General features: G+C 37.7%; 1 protein-coding gene across 4 annotated transcripts in view; it reads left to right on the top strand.

The window, feature by feature from the left end:
- Hydin (HYDIN axonemal central pair apparatus protein) overlaps positions 1 to 10751 on the top strand; it is a 365508-nt gene that overhangs the window by 44840 nt on the left and 309917 nt on the right. For all 4 annotated transcript variants that reach the window (XM_010644447.3, XM_033757831.1, XM_010644448.2 and 1 more), the window contains exons 4-5: positions 1254 to 1373; positions 4875 to 5009. In XM_010644447.3, the coding sequence (XP_010642749.1) occupies positions 1254 to 1373; positions 4875 to 5009 (255 nt within the window). The remainder of the gene's footprint in view (positions 1 to 1253; positions 1374 to 4874; positions 5010 to 10751) is intronic.

The raw sequence follows: 10751 nt of genomic DNA on the forward strand, positions 1-10751 counted from the left end.
TATTATCTATTTTTTATTATCTATCATTTTAATTAGTCTTCCTAGTTCTGAATATTCTTCTAATCTTTATTCCAGTTTAGTAATTCTTGCTTCAGTTGTGGTTAATCTACTATATCAAACATGTATGTTGAGTTCTTAATTTCTGTTGTATAATTTTGAGTAGTAGGATTTATACTACATTCTTTTTATCATGTCTATTTCTCTGCCAAAATTCTCAATCTTGTTTCTTATTTTCCTGTGTAGAGTAAGCATGAATCACACCACTGTTACTACTGTTTTGTTTCTGCTGATTTTCATTTTAAAACATCCTATTTCCTTATAATTCTGGTCATTTTGTGATTTGCATGTTTTGTAGCTGAGATGCATCTTTGAAGGTTGTAAAATGTCATAACTGAAAGATTGTAGAACTTATTTGGATGCTGTAATCATGTTCTCTTCTTCCAGAGAGGACATATTTGCTTTTGCTAGACCTCTATGAGCACCAGTAATCTGAAATCACCTCCTTCATTCATGTTCAAGGCCTGAGAGACTGGCCTTATTCTGTGGCCTACCCCTTCATGAGTCAAAGGGGAGAAAGTTCATCAGGGTCTCTAATTTAAAAAGCCTTGAAGTTTCCATCTCTGTCTCCCATCTCTACTGAATGCTCAAAAGTACTGTATAGATCTCAGCTGCCCACTGTATTTATTACATGAAAGAAAAAAAGTAGCCCAATTTTCAATATTTCTGTTCACTTCACTTTCTACCTCTATTTATCTGTTTTCTCCTGGAGCATGATCAGTAATTTTTTTACTATTTTGTTAGCTCTCCAGTGCTGGTAAGGATGTATTTGTGGGTGTTTTTGTTTGTTTGGTTAGTTGGTTTTTGTTTTTACCTTGCTGGGGATCAAACTTAGGGCCTTGTGCATTTTAGGCAAGTGCTCTACCCCTGAGCCACACCTCCAGGCCCAGATATTGGTTGATACAACTTTCCTGATTATTCTCACAGGGCAGTAGGTTTAAATGACTACTCATCAGTAATAGAAGTAGAAGTCTAGGGTTGGTGTTCATATTTGCATATTTTAAACTGAGGACCAAGCTTTCTACTTTCTTTGGTGTTGAATAAGTTGATCAAAATACCCTCACTAATTATAACTACCAATGTTCATAGTAGTTTCCCCTTTATGAGTGTTTCCTGTGTTCTAGTTCTAATACTCACAAGTATATCTTCCCCAGCCACCATGTGGTTATATGAATAATTTACTCTTTCAATTGCAGTTTTCAGGAGTTGATTTGGATCAGGCATTATTCCAGCCCTTCCCATCAGAAATCATATTCCAGAACTATTCTCCCTGTGAAGTCTATGAAGTTCCACTGGTTTTGAGGAACAATGACAAAGTAAGTATGTTATCTGGGGTAGATAAACTTTTCCAGGACACACGAGAAGAGGTTGAGTAAACTGAGGATACTGTAGAATACTGAGAAATTCTTTAATTTGATAAATTTAGTATGAAAACATGCCCTTCAACTGTAAACGTTAGGAAGGCATGGTTGTTTTGTTGTTGTTATTGTATGTTCTGTCCCAGTACAGTGCTCAGCAAATACCAAGCTCCCAACATGTGCACTAACTTCTTGTTGCTAAGAGATTGATTAGATGAATAGTATGGAGATTTCATGTCTGACTAGTTGAGCTATATTCATTCTGTGTTACAGACACCATTTTCTCAACTTGATGTAATAAACTCTACTCACATAAATTGGAAACATTAAGCATTTGTATCTGTATCTTGCAATAATTTATATTCTGTGAATTATACTTCTAAAAATTTTCTTTCTCATCTAAAAAATTAAAATCTCTTCCCTCATTTCTGTCTCCTCCCTTCTATATCAAATGGCCTTCAGATTTTGTCTATAAACAATTTTGAAAGGTTTCTCTCACTGTCTATGCTTTTTTTTTTCTCTGTGATTACAACTGAGGATTTCTTCTCCGGCCTTATGGCTTTTTCTTCAGAGATAGATTAGGGTTTATTGAAGAAAAGTTGTTAAATATCTAGGATTTCCCTGACATGTGACAACAATGAAAGAAAGAATAATGTAGAAGTTCAGCCTTAAGCACTGTTAAGTGTGAAAAGTAATCAGACAGGGGAGGAAGGCACTGGAGAGACACAAAACATCAGGTGTAAAGATAAGTAGGAATACTTGTAAGAGTCTAAGTATGTGGAGACCATACAATTAGAGCTGGAGGAAAAAAGAGAAAATAAGTCAAGTCAATGTAGGAATCCAAAGCAAGTGGAAGGATTCACAGTTATATTCAGCACAGTAGCTCATTAAAGAAATCAGTGATGCCTTTCAGAGATCAATAGGGCGATTTAGGGACAGCAGAGTCAGACTCTGAAGAAAATGATGTATTTAGTTCATTGCTGCAATATTGTTGGCAAGAGAAGCTCAGAGGACAGAGATTAAAAAGGTAGGGAAAGAGATAAAAAAGAATTCAAGGTACTCAGGGTTATGTCCCTAGACCTCAAGCCAAGTTAGGACTTGGCTGCTAACCATTTCTCACTTCAAATTCTCTTTGCTCTTTTTACCTTTTTATTCTTTTGCAGATATTCTTAGACTATTAAAGACAGAGTAGAGCTAGTCCAAGGGGCCCTTTGGCCAATCCTCCCTATCCCTTAATAAGAAATGATTATCAATGAGGGCATATGAGCAACTTAAGGGTAATTATGTGCGAGTTTTGTCTGACAGAGGGCATTCTGGTCTTATTGATAAATCAGCACCACTGGGTAAGATGCAGCCAGAGTGCGAGGCTCATGGAAAGAAATAGGGAAAGTCTAGCTACCAAAAAGCAGGCAGCTTTCTTCAGGCTAAGCAGGCTTGGTTTCAAGTGAGTTACACCAGCACCTTGTAACAAGTGGCTGATGGAAGCCTGCTTCCCTGTTCCTTAGTCCATAGGCTCCTAGGAGGTATGGAAAGGGCTTGGGGAGCAGAAGAAAATATGCCATTCACCTTTTATTTGCTTTCCTCACTGATATGAATACAAAAAAAAAAACTTTTTAAGCATTATTTCGTTGTCTCATATGCACACACGCCAAGTGAGAGTAAGCCATGAATACTGTAAGCCACAGTGTGATTCTACTCTGGATATAATATGAGCTGTCAGACTCTAGAGTCACTCGCTGGAGGCCTTGAGCAAGTCACCTTACTTATCTAAGCCTGACAGACTGTCTTAGTTTTCTCATTGCTGAGATAAAATATCTGATACCCAAAGTTAAAGGAGGAAAGATTTATTTAGCTCACATATGGTAGAGGTTTCAGTCCATAATTGACTGGCTCCACGGTAGGACAACATGGCAGAGGGGCATCACAGAGAAACCATTCATGGCAGGCAGAAGGCAGCAGGCAACAAGCAACAAGGAATAAGCAACAAGGGACAGATTCTTTCTGTCTTTTTATATTGTATCCAGGATACCTACCTTTAGCCCTCACACCCAGGGTGAGGCACCCTCAATGCCAATCAATCAATGGACTAATTAGGTAACCACACACCCTTAATTCCAGTATCACACTCTAGGTCCAGTCACTTTGAAGCCCCACCTATGACCGTATGAGGCTTAGTAGAGACATCTAGACACAAGCTATAACACAGACAATGATAGCACCCATTTTAATAGTGTTTTGAATATTAAATGGAATAATAAATATGTTCAGCTGAGTGCTTGTTACATATTCTTACACTAAACCAATACAATTGTTATTATTGTTGCTGTTGCTGTTGATTCCCTTTCTGGTTCATCAGTGGCAAGTATGTCCTTACTAAATACTCTCCCAGAAAGCTTACCTTGTAGAATATGGCATAACATAAATGATGCTGTACATTTCCCTGACTGGGAATGCCAATTCTGGTCCTGTCACACCTGCAGAAACCTCCTCCTTCTCTCCCTACTCCTCAGTCTTAAGCTCTGCCCGAGTTCTTTCTGCATTTCTTCTTCCCTTCTCCCACCTGGATTAAAGCTTTGAGAGGTTGTAGGAGTGCTTTTCTCATTTTTCACTTGAGCCTTTAGGTCATCTTTTAACTAGTTAACTTAGTCATAGTTAACTCCCTTCTGCCCTTTTGAGTCTTTATTTTTAAAGTCCTACCCCATTTTTGTATTTGTGGAACCTTTAGCCTGACAACCCCTATTCTCCTTATGATTCCATTTCTTCTATTGCTCAGGCTGATAGGCAGTGATACACAGCCCCGGTAAGGCAGAGGAAAAAAAGGATAAGACTTGAAATGAAACTGAAGCTGCCTGAGACTGGGTTGAGGGACAATGTCTTGTTTATGTTCTTTCTGTCTTGCGGTGTGTACTTGGGTGGGGCTGGTCTCACAGGGATGCAGGTAGAGTCAGGTGGAGACTTGCCTCCCAGCTATCCCTTTCCATGGGAGTCAGGATGAAGCTCCAAGGTTATTGTGAGGGTGGTCTGGCCCACATGTCCTGTGTAAGGTCTAGAAGGTGCACAGTAAGCATGGTATCTCATCTCCTGGAACAGTTCTTACATGTTTGGATATCTAATTTAACTCCACTATGTGGATGAGCTTTTAACTGATTAAGCAGCTAATTTATAGACAATCACATTTAAATAATAAAATGAGCAAAGTTTTGCAATAATAATAAAATCCACAATAAAATAATGTTAATAAAAATTAAAGTTAAAATATATGGAGGGGTTACTTTGTGTGAGGCTCTTGCATAAAGGTAGGCACTGTCATCTCCTTACAGTTGAGGAAACTGAAGTTCAGACCTGACTTGGGTCATATGTCTAGGAAGTAGTTAGTTTTAACCTCTCTGTATAACTCTAAAACTTGTGTGTTTTCTTCTGCTTTTTCACGTGTTCATTATTATGTATTTTTTCCTACAGATTCCAAGAATGGTAAAAATTACTGAGGAAAGTTCACCTTACTTTAAGGTAATTGGCCCCAAAGACATTGGCCACAAAGTAGCTCCAGGAGTGCCATCCATTTTCCGAATCCTTTTCACTCCAGAGGAGAACAAGGTAATAGCAGCACTGGCAAGAAATTGATTAAATACATGTCACTAGCAGTTTGCAACTCAATTTTAAACACTTATTCAGCTGTCAGTGGTGGTACTAGTGCTGGTATTATTGTTGTTATTGGATGTAGTGGTGTTGTATTGGTTTATATTGGTGGCAGTGGTGTTTGGTATTGGCGGATGATGATGCTGTTGGTGGTGATATGATATTTTTGTCACTGATAGTTGTATTCATATGTCTTTGTAACTGTAATAAAATAACCAAGGGTAGGCAGTTACAAAGAAAAAAAGGTTTATTTAGCTCACAGTTTTGGAGGCTAAAACACCAAACAGCATAGCTTCAACTCTGGCAGCCCTCCGACCCCCTCAGCTGAGTTATCTCATGGTGGATGGCATTATGGTGAGAGCCCATGGGAAAGCTAGAGATGAAATAGTGAGATGGGAATAAAATCTTGGGGACGGACCAGGAACAGCCTCTGAAAGGTCCACCACCTCTCAATATCACTTTAATAAATACCAGCTCCAGGACATAAACTCTTGGGGGACAAAAACATCCCTTCTCCAAGAAGGCAGAAGAGTTGGCCAAGTCTTTTCTGTGAGCCTAAGTGGAAACTCATGGGGAGTAGAAAAAAGGGTTTGATCAGTATGACTGAGTAACAAGGATGGAAAACAAGACTTAAACAGGTGAAACAAAGTGTCAGGCTGTATACAAGGTTAAAATCAAGCAAGTTTATCTGTATGGCACCATCTTAGAATCATTGGAGAACTAACTCTGAGCCCCAACTCCTCTACCTCTCATACTTACTAGCTCCTGTTAATGTCATCACCTGCAGTCCTGTTCCTAATAGGATTGTTACTACTTTTCTGGAGAGCATGTGGTCTGCCAAGCATGTGCTTAGTGCAGTGAGCAGTTAAAAAGGACATTATAATAATCCTGCTGTTATTTTGATGCTTTGTACTGTTACTATTTATTTCCTGGGTTATGTTTATGGACCTGTAACTTTGTTTAGGATACTATGAAACAAATGAAGAGATAGATAACTCCAGATATGGAGCTTTTTGTTATATATTGCTGAATCCCTCATATTTTTCCTGGAGGTTCCTATCTGTAAGCTATCTGTGAAAAGAGCAGTGCCTTGGTTTCGTTTGGGTGTTCAGTTCCCCCCATCATTCCTGTGTGGCTGGCCTGAAGGACAAATCATGCTGGATTTGGGAAGTTGGTGTTCCTTACTTTTATTTTTCCTGTGCTGCAGAAAATATGTCTTCTTTTGGATAAGCATCGTTCTACCTTCAGGTAGTCTGGCTGAGAAAGGGGCACGTGGGACTTTCTGAGGAGATGGAGTGTTCTGTGTCATGATAGACAAGTGAATTGCATGATATCAAACCTTTATATTCACTATTTGTGCTTTCCAATGTAGCTACAGCATTTATCTTAAAAACTGTATAATAATAGGAAAGGGAATGGATAGAAACCAAAATAGGTGAAACCAAAACAACAGATGTTAATAATTGTTGAATTGAGTGATGGGTACATTGGGGTTTATTATACTATTTATGCATGGTTTAAAATTTCCGTAATCAAAAGCTAAAGGAAAGAGAGATTGTATTACTGTTTATGATGCTTATCTGTATTCAAATACTACTTGAAATGTACTGTAGGTATATTGGAATTTACTTTATAACCATGAAATGCTAATGTTCCCATTGAAGATTAATATACTTAACTATATTTTGTGGCTGCTGATAGTATTCCTAGCTTTTGTGTTTCCTCTTACCATTCTACTTATACAACATCACATGTCTATTGGGAAATCCCTAACTTTAAAAAATCAACTCAGTTAAATGTTCTTAGAGTGTTCATTCTTTTAAATATTTGAAAGTTACCAAAAGTCACATGTGTGCATAAGGAGACACAGTGAGCTTAATATACAGTGAGCTTAATAGTTAGTTACCTGTGAGAAATTTTACTATCCTTTTTTTTTTTTTTTTTTTTTTTTTTTTTTTTTTTTTTTTTTTTTTTTTTTTTTTTTTTTTTTTTTTTTTTTTTTTTTTTTTTTTTTTTTTTTTTTTTTTTTTTTTTTTTTTTTTTTTTTTTTTTTTTTTTTTTTTTTTTTTTTTTTTTTGGTACTGAAGATTGAACTCAGGACCGACCTTGCACTTGTAAGGCAAGTGGCAGCACCACTGAGCTAAATCCCTGACCCCATCCCAGTTTTGAATACCTTAAGAGCCTGTGCAGGACTTGGACTCTGTGCTCTAATACACTTTCCTGAACTCATTTCTCTGAAGGCAGAATTGTTTTCTCCTTTGGAAAGCAGCTGGAAAGCTGACAGGGCTGTGAACAGAATGGCCAGCTAGGGTTAGGCGTGCTGTCTTCGGTGCTGTTCCCAGAATGCAGCCAAGGAGGAACCAGAGCCAGATTTATTTTAGGAAAAAGTCAATCATTTTACTGAGTGTCACTGTTTCTTCAGTTGGCCAGATTGATACCCTAAGTGCATGTGCGTTTTCTCCCCCTCATCCCCTGCTGATCTGAGCGTTCTCCATTCTCATTTACCCTCCTCACATCTGGAGGGTGAGATATGTAAATTGCAGCGTGCCACAGTTAATAAGCCAGGCCCCTTTCAATTGGATTTTCAGCACCCATGTATATCAGCACTTCGAAGATGATAATGCAATTCACATTTTTTCCTCTGTCATCTATTAATCTGGCTTCCTGGGGATGGAATTTGTTAAGAATGCCAAAGATCCAGATAACAGGTGCAGCAAATTCACTTTGGCTTTTCGTATCTCACCTCACCCAGATTATTTTTAAACCATAGTAGATGTTATTAATATAATAATCCTTATGTATATATCGTGCACTATTGAAATATAATAGTCAATGTTATCACAAAATAACACTGTAAAGTTCTGAACCAGATATTTTTCTTGACCTCTTAAGTTTAAATCTTTAGTATTAAAATGAGTCTAAAAAATATTAAACCTTTGCCAGAAAGCAAAACTGAGTATTTTCTTGCCCTTAAAAAAAAAAAAAGAAAAAAGAAAAAGCTTCTGTTTATAACAATGGGGTTGTATGGCTACAGCAGCAATGTTGGAAGAAAATACTGCATACAGTGACATAAATTTCTTTTATATATATATATTCATATTCATATATGTTCTTTTTATTTTATTTATTTATTTATTTTTGGTACCAAGGACCGAACTCAGGCCCTTAGTGTTTGCGAGGCTGGTGCCGGAAGCCCTGAGCTAAATCCCTGGCCCGCAGATTTCTTACTGAGCTGTTTTGAGAAGATACCCAATTTGTTGTCAAAATGGTTTTCCTGATCTGTTACTATAAAATTTTAAAACTATGTTGACATAGTTGATGTTTTCTAGCTGTATAATAATTGTAAATTATATTGCCAGCATTTTGAGTCAAAGGGTAGGTATCATAAAAATGTCCACAATCAATAATTTTGTTGAGATGGGATCTAACTATGTAGTTCAGACTGACCTTGAACTCCCAGTGTCCCCTAAGCTGGCCACAAACTCACAGCAGTTCTCCCACCTTGGCCTCCTAAGTGCTGGGATTACAGGTGTGCGCCACCACGCCTGGCGCATAATCAATAAGTTTTATTTGCAAACATAAGGATAGGGATTTTGCTTTCTTCCTGCCTGTAATGAGCCCTCCCCATTCTGTCTGGGTACCCCCTGAAATACTAGGGCCTGGTGCAGTACCCAGCACATAGGAAGTGTGCAGTAAATATTTGTTGAGTGAGCTAAGTAAGCAAAAGTTAATCTCAGAATTTAAAGAAGTTCTATGAACTTCAGGGTGGCCTACAGATGATAAAAGCAAAAGCATCTAAAAGGGGCTCAAATATCTTTTTTGAGTCTTGACTATATTAGAAGTCAACTTACTTTCTTGTCAACCAGGAGAAAGATGTCTAGGAAGTCTTTACTAAAAAGAATGTTTCTCTCCATTTTTTCATATTTTCATTGAACCACATCACCATATTTTTAGAATCCTAGACATGATGAATATATATTATAGGCTAATGAAGACCCTAGGTATTCTCTTTATGAAGAGCTCTTGATAGCTTATTACCAAATAATGATATTAAAAGTGAAAAATAGTCTTTGACTCACACTTGGCATTCTGTGAGCTAGGATTCAGTTCTTTCAGGCCCAATTCTGTGAGCCAGTATCCAATGGAGAAAATAACAAGCTTTGGCCTTCTGGGAACTTATGTTCCAAAATGAATACACAAACAAATATGTAATTTAATGTCAGATATCAACATGAGTGAGACTAGGCAATAATTAAGACTCTTTCTTCAGTAGGAGAGTAAAAGAAGACTTTCTGTTTAGGTGACATTTGGGGAGAAAACTAACCTAAGTCATGTGAATATTTGAGGGAAATATTCTCTGGAAGAGTAAACAGTGGTGCAAAGGTCCTGTGGCAGAAACCTGCTTGACAGGAGGCTGAGGGAAATACAAGAAGACAGTGAGGCTGGAGGAGAGGAAGCTACTTGGAAGATGGCAGGAGATGAGGTGGAGATCATGAAGGACCTTAGAAGACATGCAAAGTGTAATAGGAAATGTCCATCGAGTATTTAAAATATCTTTATTATGGAAACTTTCACAGATATGTAAAAGTTGATTGTAATCACCCAGATTTTCTAATTATCGGTGCATGATCCATCTGGCTCCATCTATCCTGCTCCTTGCCCTAGTGGAATTTAAATACATGCGTCATATTATTTCAGCTGTCAGTGCTTCATTATTTGTCTCTCAAGGATAAGAACCTTTTTACAGGCTAACATAACCACAATGCCATTAGCACATTAAGAAATCACCAACGTTCCTTAATATCATCCAATACCCGAGCACCATTCAGGTCTGCCCTGTTGAATCACAGTTTTTTGTTTTTTTTAAAGTTTGCTTAAACTGGGATGCAAGCAGGAGTGATCCCCATTGGGCTGTTATGAATGTTGTCATCCACTGTTGCCTGTAACAAGGTCGTGAAATCTAGAGCCTGCATTGGATTCGTGTTTCCTTTCTTTTGAGCGGGTGGAATCCCTTCCAGGTGGTGTGGTGCTTCTGATTGCATCACATGAGAAGGCACAAAATATCTGCCACATTTTGGTTTCTGTAAGTATTCAATGAAAATTATTGCCTAGATCATTGGGATTTAAGTTCCCAATTCTGTAATTGGCTTGCAACTACTGGTTCGAATTCTTCTAAAAGCAACAAAACTTTTCCATACCAGCTTTTTAGTGAGGTACAGTTCACACAGTACAGATAGATAAATGCTTGGCCCTTTCCCTTTATCCATGCTGGGGGGTTTTGATTAGCAACAGAACATTCTGCCTTACACTTTGGGATTATTCTGGCTTCAGAGTAGAGATTAGACTGATGGAGGTGCGAGGCCTGACAGCTATTTACCTCCCCTTGACATCTGTTTTTTCTTTCCTCATTGCCAAGAGAACCAGAATTCTTCTTTTTAACTGATTAAACTATGTATGTATGGCATATACTATTTTGATATATGTACAGACATGGAATGGCTGAATCAAGCCACTTAACATATCCATTATCTTACATATTCTTTTATTTTTGGTGAGGACATTTGAAATCTACATTTTTTTTTTTAGCTTTAATTGAGTTTATTGGTATATTTTAGGTATACAGTACAGTTACATTCATTGTTGGGATCTTGTACCTCTACATGACAGGTCTTGATTCTCATTTTTTCCCCTTACCCCTGC

The sequence above is a fragment of the Fukomys damarensis genome, unplaced genomic scaffold (genome assembly GCF_012274545.1).
Source record: "Fukomys damarensis isolate Sample0158 unplaced genomic scaffold, DMR_v1.0_HiC HiC_scaffold_32, whole genome shotgun sequence".
NCBI lineage: Eukaryota > Metazoa > Chordata > Mammalia > Rodentia > Bathyergidae > Fukomys > Fukomys damarensis.